The following is a 25,817-nucleotide window of genomic DNA, read 5'->3' as shown; positions in this document are numbered from 1 at the left end:
ATGATGGACTACAGGACAGGACTGCTGCTGTTAACTGTCTGCTGGGCAGGTGAAGATCATCACTATATTCATGTTACATAGCGTATATATCTGTCAGCAGCTGATTTCACTTGATGTTTTTATCCTCTCTCCAGGTGTTGATGGTCAGACTCTGACACAATCTGAACCAGTGGTTAAACGTCCTGGAGAATCCCACAGACTGACCTGTACAGGCTCTGGATTGACACTCAGCAGCAACTGGATGCACTGGGTCAGACAGGCTCCTGGAAAAGGACTGGAGTGGATCGCTTACATCTACACTGGTAGTAGCAACAAACTCTACTCTCAGTCAGTTCAAGGCCGGTTCACCATCTCCAGAGACGACAGCAGACAGCAGGTGTATCTGCAGATGAACAGTCTGAAGACTGAAGACACTGCTGTGTATTACTGTGCCAGACACCCACAGTGAGAGACAATAACAGGAGAGTCGTACAAAAACTACTTCCTCTATTTATCACCAGCAGCAACATCATTACAATAATAACTATATATTTTTTTTACATTTGAAGGACATTAATATTAATCCAAATCAATCTCTAAATCTAATCTTGTTTTATTAACATGTTACATGATATTTTAATTGCAGGACTTCAGAGAGTTTTTCAGTGATCATCATCATTAAAGTGCTCAAACATACTTCCTGTTTCTCACTAAAGTTACTTTCTCTGTAGTTTCCTCGTGAGTGTGAAATCTAATCAAACCAGCATTACTGTGACTCACATTCATTCAATTATCTGGCAGTGATAGAAATTCCACTGATTGACTCAATGTTGGGATCTTTTTTCATCTCATTCAGCTGAATCTGAAATTCACATTCAACCTGAAAATCAACATTAATATAGAAAGTTGTTTTTTCTCTCATGAAGAAGAGAGCCAGAGAGTCACAATAACACAAACCATCAGCAGAGCTGAACAAAAACCCCTCAGTGCCTGAACACTTGTAACATGAAGCCACCAGAGGAGGAGCCCTCAGACCACTAATGATTATAACAACAGTCTCAGTGGGACAAACAGGCTTTAAATAGTGTATGTAACATTTATATACAGAAGTAATGAAAACATTTGAATGGTTATGTCAGATATAAAAATAAATGTGTTAGTGTATGAATACTTAAAACATGTTTAAATGTAAGAGACTTGTATGAAACTAAACTGACCAGCATCACTTTCTTAAATGGAGGATGTATTTGTTATGACTGAGTCATATTATGAGTCCAGCTGTTGTATTGAGAGTAATGATGTGGCTCTGCCTCCTTGCCTGGGGTGGGTGCTATTGTCTCTCGTTTTGTGTGTGTTTTCTCTCTCGGTGCTGTGTTGCAGGTGGCTGTTTGTGATTGGGGGAAAACTTGTGGCGCCTGTTTTAAAATCGAGCTGCAGAAGTAGACTTTGCCCCGCCTCCTTTCTTCACTCCCAACCCGAACGTAGTGTTGCAGCGTCTTTGAGACAAGTGGATGATCGCTTGAGCGAAATTCTGTAAATATTGTAAATAGAGTAAATATATATTTAAAGTCTGAAAAGCAGGGCCGCTGATTTAGCTCAGCTGGTAGAGCAGGCGTCCCATGTACAGAGGCTACAGCCCTTATTGCACTGATCGCAGGTTAGACTCCCGATCTGCCGATCATTTGGTGCACGTCATCCCCCACCCTCTCCTCCCAATATTTCCTGTCTATCTTCAGCTGTCCAATCTAATAAAAAAAAGCCAAAGAAATAAATAAAAATCTGAAAAGCAGTCCTGGTAATAGTAGGGCAGAGGAGAAGTTACTTTTCACCCTTCTTTTGCTCCTGTTTTCTGTTAGGGAGTTAGGTAAGAACTTTGCATTTTCTTTATTGAGGTGAGAAAAATTGGTTTTGGGTAAGAGGTTCTGTTGGTTGTTTTGGCCTTGCTCTCCCTGAAGATTGTTTATGCTTTGTGTTGGATTAAATAAATCAGAGATTGTGGACTGCATATTGGTTTGACTGGTCTTCCTTGGGAGTGAGGAAAAGGAGGGGGTCACCTGTGTGCTTCAGTTTCCCCTGGGCCGGGCGTGACAGCACTTTTAATGCATGTGGATGTATTATGAAATAATTGAGCATGAACCTGTTACTTCAAACATCATTTCTCCTGTTTGATGAATGTTTTCAGTATTTATCAACAAGTATTTCCAAAATCTGTGAGAATGTGCAGCCTGAAGACACTGCTGTGTATTACTGTGTGCGTGTCAGCTCCACTGTGATACAAACCACCAACACACCTGCACAAAAACTCAGAGACTCAGCTACCTCACTAAATGTTAACTTTATAAAGACAATACTCTCTGATTAGTAGATAAGATAAATGTTTATGTAACTCACAGAATCAGAGAGTTCAATATCTCAAAGTATCAAAGCAGATCTAGTTTCACCTTTACTGCAGCCGACATCAGTACAGAAGAATCAGAGAGAAGCTTCATCTTGTGATACCTAGAAACAGTTTGTTTCTGTTTTTATGGGATGGGGCAGAAATTACCATCTGATAATGTAACTACATAAACATTATAGCTCCCCGTCTCACACAAACAGGAAACTATTTTCCCTTTTGGAAATCGTCAAGATAAAAACAGGCTCTAAACTGCCTAACCATGAGTTAAAGATCGTCAGTGAGGAGAGAAAGGTGTATTCTCCTTCTCAGCTGCTTCAGATATGAGTTGCCAGGACTCTGATATTTTACAGTTTGCTCTGCTGCTGTAGAGATACTCGACTTATGGAAATGTATCTGTGTCACATGTTCCCTTTTAAACCTGCAGAGGGAGGTCCATGCAAACTCTTCCTCTCTTATAAACACACCATCAGTAACCTGTGGCAGAACACCGGGACACTTTAGTTTATTCTGTAACACTGAGATCAGAGAGAACTAAACTACAGGATGGAAAAAACGATTATCTGGAGTTTAGTTTTTGTAGTTTCTATTCATGGTGAGAAAATCAATTCTGCTTCACTTTTTAATGTCCAACCTGTTCTTTACACGTTTGTTTGATAATGATCACTATTCATTTTTCTACAGGAGTTTGGAGTGAGATCAAACTGGAGCAGTCTCCCTCTGAGGTGAAAAGACCTGCAGAGACAGTGAAGATGTCATGTATCATATCAGGTTATAGCATGACAAGCAACAATATGAACTGGATACGACAGAGGCCAGGGAGAGCTCTGGAGTGGATTGGGTGGATGAATACAGGCTATAACTCTGCTAGCTATGCCAGCTCCTTTCAAAGCCGTTTCATCATGACTGAAGATGTGCCCAGCAGCACTCAGTACCTCCAGGTCAACAGCCTGACAGCAGAAGATTCTGCTGTTTACTTCTGTGCTCGACAAGACACAGTGAGTGAAGACAGTGGAGCAGCTGCACAAAAACCTCCACAGGGAAACAGCCATGTGATCTCAATGACATCTGGGTTTACATACCATAATCCTTTTTACCGAGTCATTTGATTTGGTGTAGATTACAAATCAACACTCAGTCCTAATCACTTGTACCTGGAGAAACTCACACATTCACCTGTACAGGCTCTGGACTCAAATTCAGCAGCTGCAGGATGTCCTGGATCAGACAGGCTGCAGGGAAAGGACTGGAGTGAGTTACCAAGATGAATAATGCTGATGGTCAATGCTACTCTCAGAGGGTTCAAGTTCACCATCTTCAGAGACGACAGCAGACAGCCTTACTCATCCCGGACAGAGACATATAATGAGATCGATGTAAAAAGTACATCCAATCCATCTCAAAGGATTCAGGGCTGTTTTAATCCTTTCAGGTGACAATATGTGTGAATGTGTTTGTCTCGTGTTTCAACTTGCTTGTTGAGAATGCAATGAGAAAAGTCCAGTCACCATGAAAAAGACAAAGTGGTTTGGAAGCTTGAAAGAATCCTGGTACCGCTCTACAAACAAAGTTGTGTCTCACGTCAGGCTATAAAACTCATCAGTGCAACGTGTCATTAATTAATGAAAGGGGTTATATGTTGCTTCTACTGTCTGTCTGTCTGTCTGCTGAAATCTGGCACCAAAGACTCGATCCATTCAGTCTGATTTATCGTGCACGTCTTGTCCAACCAGCCCTGAAACCTCCAATAAAAAACAACATGGAAATATGAGGCTAAATCTTCATGCTTCTATTTTCAGCTCTGTGAGGCGGAGTCAATGCAAATCTACATCTCTTCCATCGTTATTAATCTCACTGCAAACTGAGGACAAACCAATCCACCAACCAGACATACAAACACATTTTCACAATGACTTTGGATGTTTTTAGTTTCCATTAGTGCTTATCTTCATTGTTATAGCAGTGCTGATTCTAATAACATTTTCTATTGTCCATGAATGTTAAATTAACATGAAGTAATAATGTTTGTCATTTGAAAATGAACATAATGTTTCAGTATCATATTTCTTTCAATGCAAAACTTTCAGACATTAATATTCTGTAAATGTTGGGACATTTAAATGTAAATGAAAATATCACATGTGAAGCAAAGGTGATTTCCAGGCATGTTTCCACTCGACTGCCCCTCCCTGCTTCACACACATAACATTCATAAAAACGTTTAAATCAAGAATGTCATGAATTAAAATAAAACTATTTAAATAAAGTTATTTAGAGGAACACCAATACACGTATGCATGAAGTAATAATTCTGTAGTGCATTTGAATTTGTGTTTGCAGCTGAGGGGAAATGTAAACTGCAGAAACGAGATAGGCCTGAAAGTATGGCTGACATCTTAACATTAATAAGTCAACATCTGGGTAACATTGTCCATCGACTTTGGCTACAATACAGCCCCAAGCATCACTGATGTAAACACACAGTTTACAATGTGAACAACAGGAGGAGCCCTCAGACCAACAATGATGTCAACATCAGTTCACTGTTACAGCAGCAAGAAAAACTTGAGACTTCATGAAAGAACTCTTCTGTTTCCATCAATAGAACTGATCATTATCAGAATCATGTGAGCATTGGAAACTGAACCAGAAGTCACCTTTATTATTCAAACTACAACAAATGAAGCTTTCAATACCAATCTAAACTCTGGGCAGATACCCAGAAACAAAGGAGACAAAACCTCCCACACATGTCGACAGTGAGATCTATAATGAAAGAACATCACGGGCAGTTAACACCTGATAGAGGTTTATATGGGAGCAGATCTTCTGGTGTCAAACAAGAGAAGAACTTACTGCTTTAGTCTGGTGTGTGAGTGTGTGTTATTTGCCTTCTGTGTTGATGTTGATGGACTTAAGTTCAAGTTAGTGAATTTAAAACAATGAAAGAAGAAACAAGTGGTATCTTAGTCAAATAGTTGTCACCCTCCTGTGAGGAGGAGTCAATGCAAACTGTGATGTCTTCCTCCTCTACTTATGTGACTGCAGAGAGGAGGACAGAGAACAGTGGACACACAGTTTAACATGATGGACTACAGGACAGGACTGCTGCTGTTAACTGTCTGCTGGGCAGGTGAAGATCATCACTATATTCATGTTACATAGCGTATATATCTGTCAGCAGCTGATTTCACTTGATGTTTTTATCCTCTCTCCAGGTGTTGATGGTCAGACTCTGACACAATCTGAACCAGTGGTTAAACGTCCTGGAGAATCCCACAGACTGACCTGTACAGGCTCTGGGTTCTCATTCAGTGGCTCCCACATGGCCTGGGTCAGACAGGCTCCTGGAAAAGGACTGGAGTGGATCGCTTTCATCTACGATGATAGTAGCGGCAAATTCTACTCTCAGTCAGTTCAAGGCCGGTTCACCATCTCCAGAGACAACAGCAGACAGCAGCTGTATCTGCAGATGAACAGTCTGACGACTGAAGACACTGCTGTGTATTACTGTGCCAGAGACACACAGTGAGAGACAATAACAGGAGAGTCGTACAAAAACTACTTCCTCTATTTACAACCATCAACTTTCATTTGTCTCAGCATCACTTTGTAAAAAGGCTACACAACACTGGCTCAACAACTTATATTGGACCAAATGTAAAATCTAAAAGTAAATAAAAATGTAATAATGATCGCAGAGTTGAAGTTCATAGAAAAAGAAAAAATCAGCTGATCGGTCTGCGGCTAAGCAGCCCCATACACAACAATGTGATGCTCTGTGTGTTCTGACACCTGTCTATCAGAACCAGCATCAACTTTTTCAGCAATTTCAGCTACAGTAGCTCTTCTGTTGGATCGGACCACATGGTCCAGCCTTCACTCCCTCCTTGAGCGTACTGACCGCTGCAGACCGGGAACACCCCACAAGAGCTGCAGTTCTGGAGATGCTCTGACCCAGTCATCCAGCCATCACAACTTGGCTCTTATCAAAGTCGCTCACATTCTAACAAATCACCAACTTTTTTTACCTGCTTTCAACACATCAACTTTGAGGACAAAATGTTCCCTTGCTGCCTAACATATCCCACCCACTGACAGGACCCATTGTAACGAGATTATTAATGTTATTCACTTCACCTGTCAGTGGTCACAATGTTATGGCTGATTGGTGAATATTAAATGACCCTTGGCTGCTTGATCTTGAGGAACTTTAGTTACAGATCAAGTCTGTTCCAGCTGTACGTTCTGGTGAGGAGGAGTCAATGCAAAACTCAGATGTATCATATGTAAAGCAGAGGTGATTTACAGTCATGCTTTCATATAGTCAGAGCAACACTGATGCTTCATATGTTTGATTCTATGCAAACTCAGTGAGCTTCCTTGTTACTCGGCTATAAAAGCTTCACATCAGGCTGTCAGTGGAGTTCACAGCACGTCACTTTAACATAAAGCATGTTTTCTGTAGCTCTGCTGCTGCTGTTGGCAGCTGGATGTGAGTCTCTCTGGATTTGTCAAAGTCAACAGTTCTTCTTTTGCACTTTAACTTGATCATTTCTTACAAAACATGTTCTTTATTTTAACAGGTGTGAAGTGTGAACAGTTGACACAGCCAGCCTCTGTGACTGTGCAGCCAGGTCAACGTCTGACCATCACCTGTCAGGTCTCTTATTCTGTTAGCAGCTACTACACAGGCTGGATCAGACAGCCTGCAGTGAAAGGACTGGAGTGGATTGGAATGAGAGCTGGATCAACAACACGCTACAAAGATTCACTGAAGAACAAGTTCAGTATCGACTTAGACTCTTCCAGCAACACAGTGACTCTAAACGGACAGAATGTGCAGCCTGAAGACACTGCTGTGTATTACTGTGCCAGAGAGCCACAGTGAGAGACAATAACAGGAGAGTCGTACAAAAACTACTTCCTCTGTTTACAACCATCACTGGGAACATTCAGTTCTCTCAGCATCACTTCATAAAAACTGAGTGTTATTATCTGTCAGTGGATAAAATGATGGTTATTGAATGTTTTTTCTTTTCTTTTATTTGTTGGAAGGTTTAATTCAGGTCCAACTTCACAAAAACAGTGAAATAATTTCAGTTTTTACTTGTAAGAAATGTTCACAGACACTTATGAAAGATTATGTCCTGTTTCAATGCTGATTAAATTCATTTTAATTAATGTGGTTGAACTGTGTCCATGTGTATTCAACATGTTAAAGCCCTTTATTATTATTACTGCAATATCTACAGTGGAGTGGGCATTTGTGATGGAAATTCTGAGGCTTCCGTTAAAATAAGCAAAATGAAACATAATTCTACACAAAGAAAGTCAAAAACAAACAGTAACCACCTCTTTACAGCGGTTTGAAGAGACATCCAAACATCTAAACACATTTTAAAGAGTGGGAAACTGAGTTTAATTTGATGTTCAGAGAAGAAGAAAGCTGTTAATCTTCAGTTTTCACATGAACTCTTTTAACATCAGTGTTTTTTGTGTTGATTTACTCATGGCTTTGCCCGACCATACTGCTGTTAAAACAGAGGAGAATATGATCAAATATGACTGGTCAATACAAAGAGATGTTCTCTCTGTGAGGAGGAGTCAATGCAAACTGTGATGTCTTCCTCCTCTACTTATGTGACTGCAGAGAGGAGGACAGAGAACAGTGGACACACAGTTTAACATGATGGACTACAGGACAGGACTGCTGCTGTTAACTGTCTGCTGGGCAGGTGAAGATCATCACTATATTCATGTTACATAGCGTATATATCTGTCAGCAGCTGATTTCACTTGATGTTTTTATCCTCTCTCCAGGTGTTGATGGTCAGACTCTGACACAATCTGAACCAGTGGTTAAACGTCCTGGAGAATCCCACAGACTGACCTGTACAGGCTCTGGATTCACATTCAGCAGCTACTGGATGGCCTGGGTCAGACAGGCTCCTGGAAAAGGACTGGAGTGGATCGCTGACATCAAATATGACAGTAGCAGCAAATACTACTCTCGGTCAGTTCGAGGCCGGTTCACCATCTCCAGAGACACCAGCAGACAGCAGCTGTATCTGCAGATGAACAGTCTGAAGACTGAAGACACTGCTGTGTATTACTGTGCCAGAAGAGACACAGTGAGAGACAATAACAGGAGAGTCGTACAAAAACTACTTCCTCTATTTACAACCATCACTGGGAACATTCATTTACTCCAGTAGCTCTTCTTTTTTGTAATAACAGTCGTGATAAACTGTCAGAGCTGGAAATGATAGAGTTGATTGAATAACAGAGTCTTATTTCATCTCATGTGTCTGAATGGTAAATACAATTCTATCATTTTCATTTATTTGTGATGTCACAGTTTCTCAATCATGTGAAGATGTTGCCTCTTCCTGCTCCACACACATAGAACATAAATATAACTATTTAAAGTTAGAATAACATAAATAAAAATGAAACTATATATAAGGTTATTCATATTCACAGACACCTTTACACAGAGAGGATAAATAATGATCTAGTGCATTTCTTAAAATGTCTTCTAGGGGAATGTAAACAGCAGCAACGAGATCGAGCTGAAAATATTTCTGACATCTGAACATTAACAACTCAACATGTGTGAAACATTGTCCATCAGCTTTGACTACATTTGAGCCCCATGTATAATTGATGCAAACACAGTTTACACCAGAGGAGGAGCCCTCAGACCACCAATGGTTTCAACATCAGGTTACTATTATAGCAGAAAGAAAAACTTTACACTTCTTCTGTTTGTGTTTTTATGTTGGAGCAGATCTTCTGGTGTCAAACAAGAGAAGAACTTGCTGCTTCAGTCTGGTGTGTGAGTGTGTGTTATTTGCCTTCTGTGTTGATGTTGATGGACTTAAGTTCAAGTTAGTGAATTTAAAACAGTGAAAGAAGGAACGAGTGGTATCTTAGTCAAATAGTTGTCGCCCTCCTGTGAGGAGGAGTCAATGCAAACTGTGATGTCTTCCTCCTCTACTTATGTGACTGCAGAGAGGAGGACAGAGAACAGTGGACACACAGTTTAACATGATGGACTACAGGACAGGACTGCTGCTGTTAACTGTCTGCTGGGCAGGTGAAGATCATCACTATATTCATGTTACATAGCGTATATATCTGTCAGCAGCTGATTTCACTTGATGTTTTTATCCTCTCTCCAGGTGTTGATGCTCAGACTCTGACACAATCTGGACCAGTGGTTAAACGTCCTGGAGAATCCCACAGTCTGACCTGTACAGCCTCTGGATTCACATTCAGCAGCCACTGGATGGCCTGGGTCAGACAGGCTCCTGGAAAAGGACTGGAATGGATCGCTTACATCAGCAGCGGTGGTGGCAGCACCAAACGCTACTCTCAGTCAGTTCAAGGCCGGTTCACCGTCTCCAGAGACGACAGCAGACAGCAGCTGTATCTGCAGATGAACAGTCTGAAGACTGAAGACACTGCTGTGTATTACTGTGCCAGAGACACACAGTGAGAGACAATAACAGGAGAGTCGTACAAAAACTACTTCCTCTATTTGCCAGCACCACATGGGACACTTGGAACACATTTTTGCAATACTGATTGTGATTAACTGTCATGTTCATTCTAACGGTGCCCCAATTGGTCGGCCACCGATCGTGATCAGCCGATATACATACTAACTGCTTTGATCAGTGGCCTGTATTAAAGGCCGATCATAAGAGCTGATCAGTTGATACAAAAAAACAATTTCTCTAAGCGACACTAAAATGGCGTCACTGGTCTGGCGGTTTTACTTGGTGTCTGAAAAAGATAATAAATTAGTCATTTGCAAGGTGTGTTCCAAGTTAGTACCTCGTGGGGGAACGCAAACGATAACATTCAACACCACAAATCTCAGACGTTTGAGGTTGAGTCACGTCAAAGAATATGACGAGTATTCAAAGTGAGCTTGTAGCACTAAGGAGAGAGAGCAGCTGGCATCAGCAACACTGCCACGACTCACTCAAACATCTGCAGCAGAGACATTTCAATGACAGCAACCAGAGAGCAAGGTCAGAAAGAAATCCACCAAAATAATGGTATTGATCACCAGCCGCTGTCAGTTGTGAAAGACGAGGGGCTCAGATGACTCATGTCATACATGGATCTACGTTACTCTCTGCCGGGGCGTAAATATTTCACAGATGTACGCCAGCCGCAGTTATACCAAACAATCTATACGCTTATCGACAGCCTTATGAAGAACAAGATCACTTTGATAAGTTTCACAAGTGACATCTGGAGATCGAGTGTGTGTCTCATGTCCATGTTGAGCCTAACTGGGCAGTTTATTGATCAAAACTTCAAACTAAACAAAGTTGTTCTTTATCCTCAAGAGTTCTGCAGGTCACACACCACAGTTGCATTCAGTGACATGTTACGAGCAACGGGGATACCGAAGGAAAAAGTGCACGTTATTCATTTTTCACCTGTTTGATTCAGTGTGATCTGTCCTGTTTAATGATCTTTAAATGCCTTAAACCACCAAGACTTTGAAAGCTTCTAGTTTTTCTTTAATATCTTAAAAGTACTTACAAAATGTTGCTATTGTTAGAAAATAAAAAGGTGTTGTACAAAAATGTAGAGGTTGAAACTAATGTAGAAGATTGTGATGCAACAGTTTATTGAATATCATAGCTGACTGAAGAATGGTAATGATGGGACTGATGTTCCACCATCTCTTTCTGTGAGATTCTGAGAAAAACAAAACATTTCATCGACACTTTGAATGATTGAATAAAGTTAGTCAGCTGATTAACTGTCCTGTGTGTGTAAATAAGCCTCCTTGTGTGTTGCCTTATAAGGACATGAAGTCTCTGTTGGACATGATACATTTCATGAATTATTTTATACCTAGAAATGATTAGGCACTATTATTTTTTCCACTCAACAGGGTGGAAATTCAGTTGATAACTATAAAATACTAAAATAATGTGGCTCCCTTTCTCACACAAACAGGAACTCATTTTCCCTTTTGTAAATCATCAAGATGAAAAATAAGCTCTTTTTTTACTTTCTTGGAGATGTACAACATATAGTTAATGTATTATTTCCTCCTCTGTCATTTGCTGAGGTTTGCTGTTGAAGAGATACTCTGCTGAACTAAATGTATCTGGTTCATATTTAAATTTCCCTGTTAAACCTGCAGAGGGAGGTCCATGCAAACTCTTCCTCTCTTATAAACACACCATCAGTAACCTGTGGCAGAACACCGGGACACTTTAGTTTATTCTGTAACACTGAGATCAGAGAGAACTAAACTACAGGATGGAAAAAACGATTATCTGGAGTTTAGTTTTTGTAGTTTCTATTCATGGTGAGAAAATCAATTCTGCTTCACTTTTTAATGTCCAACCTGTTCTTTACACGTTTGTTTGATAATGATCACTATTCATTTTTCTACAGGAGTTTGGAGTGAGATCAAACTGGAGCAGTCTCCCTCTGAGGTGAAAAGACCTGGAGAGACAGTGAAGATGTCATGTATCACATCAGGCTTTGACATGACAAGCAACAATATGCACTGGATACGACAGAGGCCAGGGAGAGCTCTGGAGTGGATTGGGTGAATGAGTACAGGCTATAACTCTGCTAGCTATGCCAGCTCCTTTCAAAGCCGTTTCATCATGACTGAAGATGAGCCCAGCAGCACTCAGTACCTCCAGGTCAACAGCCTGACAGCAGAAGATTCTGCTGTTTACTTCTGTGCTCGAGAAGAAACAGTGAGTGAAGACAGTGGAGCAGCTGCACAAAAACCTCCACAGGCAAACAGCCATGTGATCTCAATGACATCTGGGTTTACATACCATAATCCTTTTTTACCAAGTCATCCGGTGAGTTTATGTAGAAACAGTTTATGTAATATCATAGATGATAAAGAATGGTAATGGACATCTAGTAGGTTGGCGTTCAATATATCAATACAAGAGTATAAAGTAATGTGATTTAAATCAAATGCTTTATACAAACTATAATGCAAAAAAGTAAATGACCTATTTAAAACCTTAAATAGTTCTGCACTGTTTCTTCAGTGCAGGAAACTGTGTTGGGTTTTTGTACGAGGGTTTATCACAGTGTTCTATGGGGTGGGGCACTGAGATACAGAGCCATACAAAAACCTTACAGCAATAATCTCAAACTCAACCATTCATGTGATGGACCAAAGAGCACAGGACGAAATATATCCCTCTAAAAACGTGGTCACTACTGTGTCGATGACTTTGATACGCAGATTTGTGGTTAGAAGTCCGGTTTTTAGTCGTTTACAGCCACAGTTAGTCCACAGATGTAAATGTTACCTCTCAGTAAACCTCTACTTTAAAATAATATTTTGCATCACTCCGAGCCGACGCTTACAAGATGACACCAGGGTTTCACACTGACCGGGACTCCTGACCAGGACTTCTGTCTAATAAGGTTTTAACACATTTTTCTGGTACTTCAGGTTTTTGTTCAAGCTTTGAATGGAGGCGTATCACTGTGACTCCTTTGACTACTGGGGGAAGGGGACTCAAGTCAGCGTTTATTCAGGTAAGTCACATTTAATGTAATATATTTAGAGACTAGTTTCTTTTACTTTTCTTAAAATGATCATTGATGTTTGAGAGGTTCAGCTCAGTTCATATTTAGAAAAATGATTTCACTGCAGCCGTTTCTTAGAAAGCATTTAGAAAAGTTCCTCTTTGGCATTAAAAGTTCATATTTAAGAGATGGTTCGTTTTAATCTTTAAATCCACCCGGCCGATTGAAATCCATAGTTTTTGAGAGGTTTGTGTGTTTGAATACAAGGTCTCGATGCCCTTCAATTAAACTGTGAGTGAAGAGATTATTGAGCTCACACTTAAATAAAATGTTAAATATATATTATAAAGTTTCTTTTGAAATTCCAGGAGCATTGACTTTAATAGGACTATATAATTACACTGAACTGTTGATCAGTTTAAGTTCTGAGAAAACAATTCTCATCAAGTGTTTTATATGTCTTGTTACAATTAAACAATAGACCCACTACATTCTAATAATAAATACTTCAATACTTTATTAAAAGTGATTATTATCATATACGATTATTATGGCCACAGAACAGTGCAGTGACTTCACTGGCTTCACTAGCTTCTAACATTAAGATTTAATACGCAAGTTCATTATGTAAACATTTTTATTTAATCAGTATGTTTTTCTTTATATTACGTTTTATTAAAAATTGTATTATTTAAAGTCTTTTCAGCTTCATGTCTGTGAAATGCTTAAATTTTGTATAAAGATAACAAAATAATTTTAAATTTTAGACAGAAATTGTTCAGTATATCAAATAAGAATTCTTGAACAAAACATTTGGTAGTCGTAGTTTATAGTAGTTTTAGTTTTTAGTGTTTAAGTGTCAGTATCAGAGTCACATCCCTTGAAAGTGTCCACATACTTGGCCGATAAAACTGATTCTGAAATCTGCCGCAATATATTTTATAACAATAGAATAGTTGTTATTTATATATGATTCATATATGATGAGTTGTGATCATTTGTTAATTTCTATTAATTTTATTTTAACCTTATAAAATCTCTCTCTTTGAAAGCCTCTCCACCGACTCTGTTCCCTTTGGTTCCATGCGATTCTGGGACTGGAGACACAATCACTGTTGGCTGTATGGCAGACGACTTCTACCCACAGGGTACTTTGCAGTGGACCGATGCCACAGGGAACAGCTTGACTTCTGTACAATATCCTGCGCTTGTCAAAGACAACAAATATATAGGAGTCAGTTTGGTCAACGTACCAAAATCTGACTGGAACTCCTTCAAGTCTTTGAACTGTTCTGCGACTCATCCTCAAGGCCCCCGAAGTGTGAAAGTTGAAAGTATGTCATTTTTTACCCTCTATCGTGGCTCTCTTATGTGTAGTCTAAACGCATGACCTTGTTTTTATGTTAGCAATTGATTTTCTATTTTAAATTTTTATCTACAAAGTCTACAATGAACAATCTTCTTAACTAATCTTCTTCTGCTTTTTCATTACTACGCGTAGAGGCCTCGACCCCTCCAAAGATAAATCTGGTATCAGTGCCAAGAGGAGACACTCAGGCTCTGGTGTGTACAATTGAGGAATTACCTAACAAAGACCTGTCAGTAAAATGGAAGAAAAATGGAATCAATGTACAAGACTTCACTTCTTGCCCCGCCCAATCATCCGGAGACCTGTATTCATCTGTCAGTGTCCTGAATGTGAAGAACACAGACTGGGACAGTAATGCTGTTTACACATGTGAGATGACGCACAAAGGCACACCATATACAAAGAAGGCCTCTAAAGGTACAGTCATTACTGCTGTACTATTACTCCAAGTAACCTGGTCGTAAAATAACAGTGAACATTGAGCTAAAATAAGCTAAATGTTTTCTCTGTTTATCTCGTTTATGTAGCTGCTGTCACAATGACACTCAAACAACCAAGTCCCAAAGAGCTGTTCAATAACAATCAGGCACAGTTGGAGTGTATCGTTACTGGACAAGACAAGGCCATTGTAGATGTGATGAAGATAACTTGGCTAATTGACGGAAACAATGTGAATGACAACATAACAGAGAAAACAGAATCCAGAAACGGTCAACACAGCAGAACCAGCACGATGACTCGGAGTTTCTCGAAGTGGCAGGAAGTTAACAAAGTGCGCTGTTCTGCTGGAGGAGACAACAGGACACCGGTAATTCAAGAATTCACTGTCCACAAAGGAGGTATGTTACCGAGTGATGGAAACTCATTGATGAAACAGCAAGCTGTGTGTAAAATGAACATTAATCTTGTAGATGAACCTCATTGCTAAAACAAGTGTCTCTTTCAGATCAGACGAAACATACTGTGACAGTCAACATCTTCCAAGAGGATCCACTCACTGTGGTGTGTCTGGTCTCCAGTGACAAAGAGCAGGACTACTACATCACCTGGGCAGAGAATAAAGGAGAGAAGACTGGCAACTATGTTGATGGCTTTGACCTCCCCCCACAGAAGACTCCAAAGGGCTACTTAGTTACAAGTATTTACTATCCAACTGAGAAGACAAATATGTTTGTGTGCAACGTCTGGCCTGCTGGCAGCGAAAGATCCTCCATGATTCCAAAATCAGTGTCTCAGACCAAGGGTAACTCGAGTGAATGCGAAACAGTTTAGATTGCATGTGGTATGTAGTGCTCACGTTTTGTTCTGTCTGTGTGTGTAATCTGTGCTGCGGTAACATGTGCACCCTGTGATGTCACCAGTCTTTGTGATTGTAAAACACAACAGTCAACATGTCAATGTAGTTTTGTTTGTCATCATATGGTGTTTCAAACTGTCTGTCACATTGTCTAACAGCTTGAGAAGCATGCTTATTGTTCCAAATAAATGTTGCATGGAGAAAAGTTTGTTACATGTTCATGAATGACTTCTACATTTTTAAACAAACTGAAAAGCTTGCACAAAGTAACTCAATAAATAGGCTTTAATATTAGATTTATTTTGTACTGTTCAACTGGAGAAACCTCCACACGTGTGATCATAGAGTTAACAATGCTTCACGTTCACACACGCTTCAAAATAACCACCTTTACCTTCCTCTTCTTAGATTGTTTTGCTCTGAACTGCATAGATGATGCCAGTGAAGAGGATGAGTTCAGCAGCCTGTGGTCTACAACCTCCTCTTTCATATTCCTCTTCATATCGTCTCTCTTCTATAGCATGATAATCAGCCTGGTCAAGGTAAACATGGAGGTATTTTCTTCATTTTAGCTTTACTGTGTTATGATCATCATAACGTAAGTTATGAAATAAAGGCCAGTGACATACACAATGGAAATGCTGATGATAAAGGAAAGACACCTCTGACCAACTCATCTTTGCATAAGTGCTCTGAGTGCCACAGTTTCCTCTGATCTTCACAGACAAATATGTGCAGGAGAAGAAAAGACTTGTTCAGAGACATCACTGTGAAAGTTAGTGTAGTCTACGTGAGCTTGTGATGAACTGCAAACTCAAATACAGTATAATAATGGTCTTACTGATTATCAACGATCTGTAAAGTTTACTGGCACCAAATCATACATTGTGATACATTTTATTTTGTTGACGTTGAAGGACACAATTACACAATAAAGTGGTTAGCTCTGTTATGAAGAGTTTCAATGAAAAGCTTCTCCAAACACTTAAAATGTGCTGGTCTGTGCGTTTAAAATGCTCCACAGCACATAATAAGGATTAAACACTGTGCTGAATCAAATGCATTGCAAGTGTTGGAGTTCCTCTTGCATCAAAGCAAACCTTCAGGCAAATTATTCCAAAAGCAATAACAATGAAGGAATCAGTCCAACACTGAACACAACTGTCATTAAACATCAGTCGCCTGCAGCAAATCTGCAGGTCAGAACTGTCTTCTGTCTTGAAGACACTGGTGAACTCCAGTTTGATTAATCAGTCAAATTGTACTATTGATTAACAATCTGTATTGAATAAGTGAAAATAATCTATTGTTTGTAATTGTTTGATGTTTCTTTATTCCTAGATGAGGAGTCAATAAGGGACGAAATTGCTGCACAGCAGAAACAAGTATTTGTCTTCATTTGTTTGTCTTTTTTTTATCAAGTTTTAAAGCAAAGTACATAATGCTACTGCTGTATATCTGCTAAATAAAACTGTCATACATAATGCTTTAAATATTGTTTAAAGTGTACTTATATGTAACCTTTAAAAATATACAGAATATACAGCAGATAATTATTTTGCCATTTTATTTCTGACACTTTTACTGTCATCAAAATGTTGTGTAAGTGAGGTGTAGTGTAACTTTTCATTGGCGCATTAATAAATTGCACTGCAGTGAAAATGGATATATTGTGATGCTTTTTAAATTTTGACTTGAAATCTTTGCTTTCTACAAACACTCACATAATAGACAAAAACATATGAGATTATGGGAGACATAAAACTAAAGGGAGAAGGAATGATGGAGTGCTCATGATTAAAAGCTTTTGAGGATTTTGTTGTCACTCGAGGCCCAACAAAGGAATCTAAGAACAGCATGTGAAGTCAACGTCCTGCAGACTTCTGTTATCAGTTAAGAGCAGAAGGGTTTTCAATTTCCTGCCGCTGCTAAACATATCATCTTTCGAGAGTCACTTCCCCTTTTCTATGCACCTCTGGGACCACACCTGTGGCAATGGAACTTTGTAGAAACTGTCAGAGCTAGAAATACACTTCCTTGAAGTGAGACACTCATCTTTCACTGCATATATTTGCAAATCAGCACGTAACCAAGCGTGAAGAGGCGAATTTGCACACAGCAGACACATCCTCACAGACAAAGATAACATTAAAAAATGTCTAGAGAAAAGTGTTGATGAAAGCTTTTTACACAAACGTGAAGCAGCAGCATAAATCAGATATATCCAATACACAGAATATTGAAAGCTCGTTAAACAGTACAACAGAACATATGTATGTGTGTAGTGTGTTTGTTTTGCTGTGTGGTGAAGAGTTCTTGGTGATATAGAGAAGGATAGTTTCATATAAGCGTTCTTGGTTTGTAGAACATCATGGCAGCACACATCAGACAGAGCTGGAAGCCTCTGAGGTGGTGTTTAATGAGTCTGACCTTCTCACTGGTTCAATTGAGACCAAAGTTAAGAGGCTAGAAATGTGTGATCTTGTAACCAAATTGGCAGATATGAATGGTGATGACAGAGCCAACGAGCAGTTTGCTGCAGTTACTTATAAGGTATGTCATCCAACATTTCTAACAATGTTTAAATATATGTTTAATGAGCGTAATCAGCCTGGTGACAGTAACTTTTGGAAATGAAAGCTCGCTGCATCCCACTTCCTGATGGCACACACAACCTCACGCCGTGTGTGTGCTGCAGGTGAAGCCGCTAAAGAAAACCTTTCGCAGTATGTCCACTCAGTTACCAGCCAGTATCTGTAGCACCGAGACGAGGTGCCGCTGACAAAAGCACGCACCCCAAACGTTTTAGCCCAAACTGGATGAAGATTCAGCTGAGCAATTCATGAAAAAAGCAACTGTGCTTAAAGATGGAAACAACTTCAACATTTAGAAGAACTTCCTATTGCAGAAACGTGGGGTTTAAGCACATCGACGGTATCACCTTTAAGTTCATCACCTTTGTTTACTAAACAAACTCCTTTATTAAAAAGTCATACTTTACTAACCCCAGATACCATAAAAGGTTTGTCTGATATATGATCTGATAAATGCAATGTCACTTCTAACGTAGATGTCAAATTCATTTTGCGCATTCAGAACCTCTTGGGCCACCAGAAGAGCCACTTTTTGTAAACTAATTCAATAAAACTAACTTTAAATCATATTTATTGGGCAGTTTACTTGTATGTTGTTTATTGAATGTTGTACTATGTTTCATTCAAACTCACTACAACAACTATGTCCTCCTTGAGAATCATATCAAACCATCAGATGGACAGTTTCAACCATCAAGAAATGTTTCAGTTTCAGCTTGTTGATATGCAAGAGGGATATTTTGGTTTAAATGCCAGCTCCTTACTAGAAGTGGGAAAAGTAGGTAAAAACCACCATCTAGTGGCAAAAGCATCAAGTGTTCTGTCATATTGCTGCAGCAAATGAAGGGGACACAGTTTACAACTTAAACCTCTCCTATGTGAGAAGATTTTAACATTGTATAACACTGTTAGATTTTACACATTTATGACATTTGTTGTTTAAGAAAACAAATCATTACAAAGATATAAAAAAAAATACCTCTACACTACCACAACATTATTACTAATACTTTGCTGCCATCCACAGGCTTCTACTTTTACTGAACCAGCTGCCCACTCTGCCCGGTGTCACCACTTCACAACACATCATTATCTGACTCGACATGCAACGCTGATTTCCATTCTTTTTTGTAATTGATCTTTTAAAAGCTCAAGTGATGAGATAGATCTGAGATGACCAGCATCAGAGGAAGGGTCTAAATGATACTGAAATTCTCACACACAGAGAAATACATTTAAAAATATGCACTAAGGCTATAATTCATCCACCACTAAGATATTAAAAGCATAGACCTGACACTAACACCAGAAGCAGTGGAAGCAGACGGCACTGATTCAGCCCATATTCTAACATTAGCTGCAGCCAAATGCGTCTTGGTGTATGTTTGATGTTATAAAATATTCAGCTTTATATTCTTGTATTGCGTTCACATCGTTCACATCCTGCTTGAAAAAATCACATAAAACATCAAGAGAATTGCACTTTCATTTATTTTCATATTTTTGTAAAACAATCTCTAAACCATTTAAATTTTTATTTAAAATAAAATCCACTGATTTTCTGACCAAGTCAGAGAACTGTGTTGTCTCCTGCAGATGTGGTGAGGTTTTGTCATGTACTTTTGTCACTGTGGTAACTGATAGCAGCTGGGGTGACGACACAGTGTTACACACTGTAACCAAAACCCTGTTCATACATTCATCTCTCTTTTTAATCGAAATGGCAGCAGAGCTGCTGGTGAATGACCATCAGACTGTCACAGGATTGGTTCAGTAAAAGTACTTATGTTCATTTCAACTATGGAGATTGTAGAAATATAGCAAAAAACATGTTTAAGAGAAGTGAAATCCTGTGTTTATATGCAGAGAATATTGTCTGACTTGACTCTGCATTTACTAAACTGAGTCAGCATAAACGATGTCAGCTATAATGCCCAACCTTTTGCCAAATCTGAACCATGACATGATGAATGGAGATCCTGATAATAGTTGCCAAGTTAAACAGAAAAAGCTTGTAAGCTGTTTTGACATTGCTTCTTGAAGATTCACAACCGAGAATAATTAAAAATCCTCCAGTAAGAACTGAGTCAGAATGACTAAAATCCATATGTTACCTAAACCTAAAAAGTTAATGGACTAAAACATGAGATACTTTCAGTATGGATGTTGTGGATGATTGAGTGGATATGACAGCCCGATATCATAAACCTATATCCATGTCCAAGTAATGCAGCTAAATCAAGTATATCTGGTTATCCACGCTGCAGTAACTGAAGGTGACAGGAGGATGTGATAAAGCTGTACACCAACTGTTGGCAAACACTTAGTTTTATATAAGCCCCACCACAGGAAAGGAATACCTTTAGGGAAGTGGTTAATAAATGGTACATTGGGGATTGCTTTAGTCAGTGAAACATGTTTGCTTTTCATGGTTTTTTTCATTATAAAAATGTATGTTGGTTAAAACTGTACTCAAACTAACATTTAATCTTTAGTTAAAACATAAGATCAGAGTAAATATTACATATATACACTAATTTACTGAGTAAGTACAACAATTTAGAATATGATACAAGCTCCCAAGTATTTTCGTACTATAGTTCAATTGAAACCTCTCCTTACATTTCAAATGTCATTGATATCACATAATTTGACCTCAGTGGCGTGAAAGGCGTCTTTGAGGTGCTTGTTTTTGTATGTTGGATGTGTTGACATATCACACTGTGACAATGCTTTTGACATCTGGGGAAAAGGAACCATGGTGACCGTCACATCAGGTAAAATAATTCATTTTGGTCTTGATAATGACAATTTGGTGATTACACAGTTAAATATAAGGTATTTTGACCTCAGTGGCTTGAAGGGAGTCTTTGAGGTGCTTGTTTTTGTATGTTGGATGTGTTCACATATCACACTGTGACGGTGCTTTTGAGTACTGGGGAAAAGGAACGATGGTTACAGTCACATCAGGTAAGCCAAACACTTATTTTGTCTTTTTAATTTGTTTGTTTGATTTTGAAGCAGAATTAGGAAATCCAGTTTTGACTCCGTAAGTTAATGTATATCTGGAATACTGTATGTTAAAGGTGTTAAAATCCATAGACTCAATTTAAACTGAGCGGATCCAATTTCAAAGTTGGTAATTGCAGAGGCCAATGTAACTATGTAATAGGGTAGATTATTACAAAATCACACACTATGGAACATGTAGATGCTTGAGATCCAGGTTTTTGTATGCAGCGGTTAATTATTTGTTGAACTGTGACAACTGGGCTTTTGACTACTGGGGAAAAGGCACTATGGTCACTGTCACTTCAGGTAAGTGATTTTAATATGTTTGATTAGTGAATGAAACTCCCATTGATCCCATTACTAATGCAATTTCATCTTTTTTCATGTGGTCACAAGTGTTGAACAAGGATATCATAGCCAACAGTATTTTGTAGGCTGGCATAGAATCTCTGATAATATTAAAACTCCTGGCTGGTAGTTCTATGGACAGGTTTATATCTTACTTTGGTTTTGGCAACAGTTCAAATCAACTGTTTGATGAGAAGTTATTATTAAGGGATATTACAGTAAAAAGTAAGTTTTCGTGTTAAGTCCTTATGACTTTCTGAACTGTGACAACTGGGGTGCTTTCGACTACTGGGGAAAAGGCACTATGGTAACGGTGTCATCAGGTAAGATTTGCACTGCTAAATCCCTTTTTAAGTTACATTTAAATTGCTAAAACCTCTAAAGATTTGGAGTGTCACAAAATGAAAGTGTTTTACTATAAGGGTAAAAAAAAAAAAACATCTGTTCGCCGGTAAAAATTCTCTGAAGACACTGGTGAAGATTTATACTAAGTGTATTTTATTTCATTGGAAGAAAATATATGACAAAGCGAGCATTATTAAAAGTTAGAGTAGAGTAGAGTAGCTCTCAACGTTAGTAGACAGCCTTTTCAGACTAGTGGTTCAGTAATTTCAGCGCTGTGTTACTATGAAGCTTTTGACTACTGGGGAAAGGGTACAATGGTAACTGTTACATCAGGTAAGAATACTGTTTAATCTCAAACATATTTGCCTAATTTAAACAAAAGTTAAAGTTAACAAAATGATATGATGCCATAAACTCAGTACTGTATGTTTGTCAAATGTACAGCTACACTCCATTTAACTTTGAAAAAATAACAATGATTATCATCAAAGTTACGGACTAAACTGAACTAGACTGAAGAACTCCTTTGTCCGACTGAAGAACTCCTTTGTCCCTCATGCCATCAGGCTGTACAACTCCTCACTTAGGGGGAGGAGGTAACAGGGACAGACTCTCTCACAAGCGGTAGCCACTAATTCAGCTCACAAAGTTAATAGTAGTTAACTTCTTTTATTCAATAGTAATATTTATTTATTTCTCAAAGGGTCATATGTGCAATAAAAATCTGTCAATGTGCAATAATCTCTCACCACAGTGCAATAACCTAATTTAGTTTAATTGAACTATTACCCACTGTTTACTTGTACATTTTCTTGTTATCTAATTTTGTACTTTTTTTATATATATATATATATATCGATAGATATATATATTTTGATCTTTATTTTTTACCCTCTGTGTGCTGATTCTTTCCTATTGTATTGTACTGTATAAGCTGCTGGAGACTGAATTTCCCAGAGGGAGTCATCCCAAAGGGATCAATAAAGTTGAGTCTAAGTCTAAGTCTAAGTCTAAAAGTTATCGACATTTATATTTTAAAAAGAGTAGACCACAAATGATATTACTGAGGGAGGCTAGTTCATCAAATAACATCTAAAGAAATGTGATAAGATAAAGATGTATGTACGGAGCGCACTTCTCTCATTCAACATATGAAAAGGTTAAGGTATTAAAATGTATCCTTGATTGCAATGCTTTGCTATGCTTTTGATGAAGTAAGCCAACTTCATTCCATTGTTAACTTATGTTTGATGAAAAATATCTTATTTTAAATGTTCACTTCACTTTTTTAACGGCATTTTTGTTTCTACTTTGTTAGCATCTCCTACCAAGCCAACCGTGTATCCTCTGATACAACGTGATTCTGGGACTGGTGACCTGGTCACTCTTGGCTGCCTTGCCACTGGCTTCACACCGTCCTCAGTGACCTACACATGGAACAAACAGGGGTCTGACTTGCCGGAATTCACTCAGTATCCTCCAGTACTGAAAGACAATGTTTATACGGGAGTCAGTCAACTCAAAGTGAGCAGACAGGACTGGGACAACATGAAGCCCTTCCAATGTGTTGTGACAAATACAGCAGGAACAGGACAGGGGACATTCATCAATCCACGTAAGTCTTGTGTTTAGTCATATATAAATGCCTTTATAGTAGTTGATTTGAAATTTAGCAGGTTAACATGGCAGAGCTGTTAACATATTTTAGCATTGTGAAACAATTTAAAAGGTTTTCAAATTGATTGTGATGACACAAAGCGTACATGTATTGCCAGTAGATAACAGTAGAATACAGTACCAAATACATAAGATCCATTTCTTACGGTGCACTAATCAATAATAATAATACATTGATAAATGTTATTGGTTCAATGTGTCTCTACTAGTTGGTTTTATTACTGTGTTCTTTAGAGGTGTTATCAGAGGTAGACTAACCCCGTCATTGTACCTTTATCCTGAGCTGATATTTTGACGTTTGAAGTAAAAGTAAAAGTGAGCCATCACTGTTGTAATTGTTTTACAATATACTCAATTATGAAGGAACGTGAACACAAAGGAGAGCACAAAAAAGAATTTAGCTATTAAAAGGTTAGAGTGTTTCTAAGGTTTCTAATGTCATAATGAGCAGACCTGACCGGTTAACCAAACAGTGTGGTGGAATGAGAAGGTTGGCACTTTCTCGTGCACATACAGCTGCTGACTCAGTCTATATTATCTATTACTAATATTCTGCATGCCCTCTGCACCTGCTGAAGAACAAATTATTGTTGTGTGCTCTGCTTCTTTCCATCTATCTGCATAATCATAGCGATGCAGATAGATTGAACCTTTATGGTGATAATTAACGTTCAACTTAACTCCATGTTTGCTTGCCTGAGCAGTCAATGTATCTGCAGAAGCGAGCATCAGAGCTCTGCTGTTCAATTGTATTTTCCTCGAGTCCTTCTGCGCACTTTAAAAACAAGCTAAAGAGATCCTTTGAGTTTTATCAAACTACATGAACCTCTGCTTCTGCATATATATATTATACACACACACACACACACACACACACACACACATCCCCTGCTTGCGCATACATATATTTGTTTATATCTTTTTTTTTTTCAGATATGCCTTATCAGATACCAGATGTTAAAGTGTTTGTCTCATGTTATGAGGATCAGGAGGTTGCCTTCACCTGCATTGCCAGTGATTTTTCACCAAGTAATCAAAAAGATCAAATGGCTGAAAAATGAAGCACCAATAGCCGATGAAGCAAATGTGATGAAAAGCTCTTCTGCAGAGAAAAAGACAGCTAATGGACTGTACAGTGTTTACAGTGTTCTCAAAGTACCAGCCAGTGAATGGACTGAGAGCATTAATTATACATGCGAGTTTGAAGGGAAAGGTCAAAATGGTGCAACGTTCAATAGATCCACTGTGTCCTACAAACAGACGTCCTCTCCCTCTAGTAAGTAAATGAATACTAATTATTGAAACATTTTGTGTGAATTTCTATGGTTTATATTCTCATTGGTTTGCAGCCATTCCTGTCCAATAATGTTTCCCTTATTCCTCAGCCCCAAAGGTGACGGATGCAGTGAATTAGCTGCTGACGTAGTGATCAAAGACCCTTCACTGGAGGACTTGTTTTCAAAAGGAAAAGGAACAATAGTATGTGAAGTCAAGGTAAATACGCCATCAGTAGAAGAGGTACGTTGGGAGGACGAGGAAGGAACTGAAATCGCTAATGCCAAATCGAAGGACAAAAAAGGACGTGGAGGCCATTACAGAGTACCACTCGAGATCACATTTGAGGACTGGACCCGGGGGATAAAACCCAGCTGTGTTGTTATTCATCCAGATTTACATGAACCGCTCAAGAAACCCTTTGAAAGGAATATTGGTAAGAAAACTGAAGGGCTGTCTTTATTTTTTCTAATCATGCCATCAAATCCAGTGATCTTTCTCAGCTGATTATGGAGCAGAGATTTTCTTCAGCACTGTATGTGTGGCAGGAGGTTTAATGTTTCTCTCATGCTTGCAGGAGGACCGACTCGGCGTCCTTCAGTGTTTATGCTGGCTCCAGTAGAACATACTAGACAAGAAATGGTGACCTTGACTTGCTATGTGAAAGACTTCTACCCTCGTGAGGTTTTGGTGTCTTGGCTTGTTGATGACGAGAAAGCAGATTCAACATACACGTTCCATACCACAGAGCCTGTAGAAAACCAAGGATCCTATTCGGCTTATGGCCAGTTATCGCTCAGCCTTGATCAGTGGAAACAGAGTGATGTAGTGTATAGCTGTGAAGTGTCCCACGAGTCTATGGCTCAACCAAACTCAACCAAAGCTATTGTCAGGTCCATTGGGTACAGAATGCATGAAGGGAACAACCTGGTCCACCTCAACATGTTTCGACACATGCCAAAACTGCCTTTTTAA

At 38.9% G+C, this 25,817-nt stretch overlaps 1 pseudogene and 1 gene segment (V, D, J or C); both read left to right on the top strand.

Annotated features, from left to right (window-relative positions):
• On the top strand, positions 1 to 25,817 carry LOC138602596 (immunoglobulin gamma-1 heavy chain-like; annotated as a pseudogene).
• On the top strand, positions 12,486 to 17,319 carry LOC138602771 (immunoglobulin heavy constant mu-like). The segment is given in 6 exon segments: positions 12,486 to 12,934; positions 13,978 to 14,259; positions 14,427 to 14,711; positions 14,822 to 15,133; positions 15,241 to 15,537; positions 16,000 to 17,319. Coding segments are annotated over 6 exon segments (1,407 nt in total).

Source organism: Semicossyphus pulcher, unplaced genomic scaffold, assembly GCF_022749685.1.
Source record: "Semicossyphus pulcher isolate SPU_LCO1_2020_fin unplaced genomic scaffold, fSemPul1.0.p SCAF_23, whole genome shotgun sequence".
In the NCBI taxonomy this organism is placed as follows: domain Eukaryota; kingdom Metazoa; phylum Chordata; class Actinopteri; order Labriformes; family Labridae; genus Semicossyphus; species Semicossyphus pulcher.
This window is presented reverse-complemented; position numbering and strand designations above follow the sequence as displayed.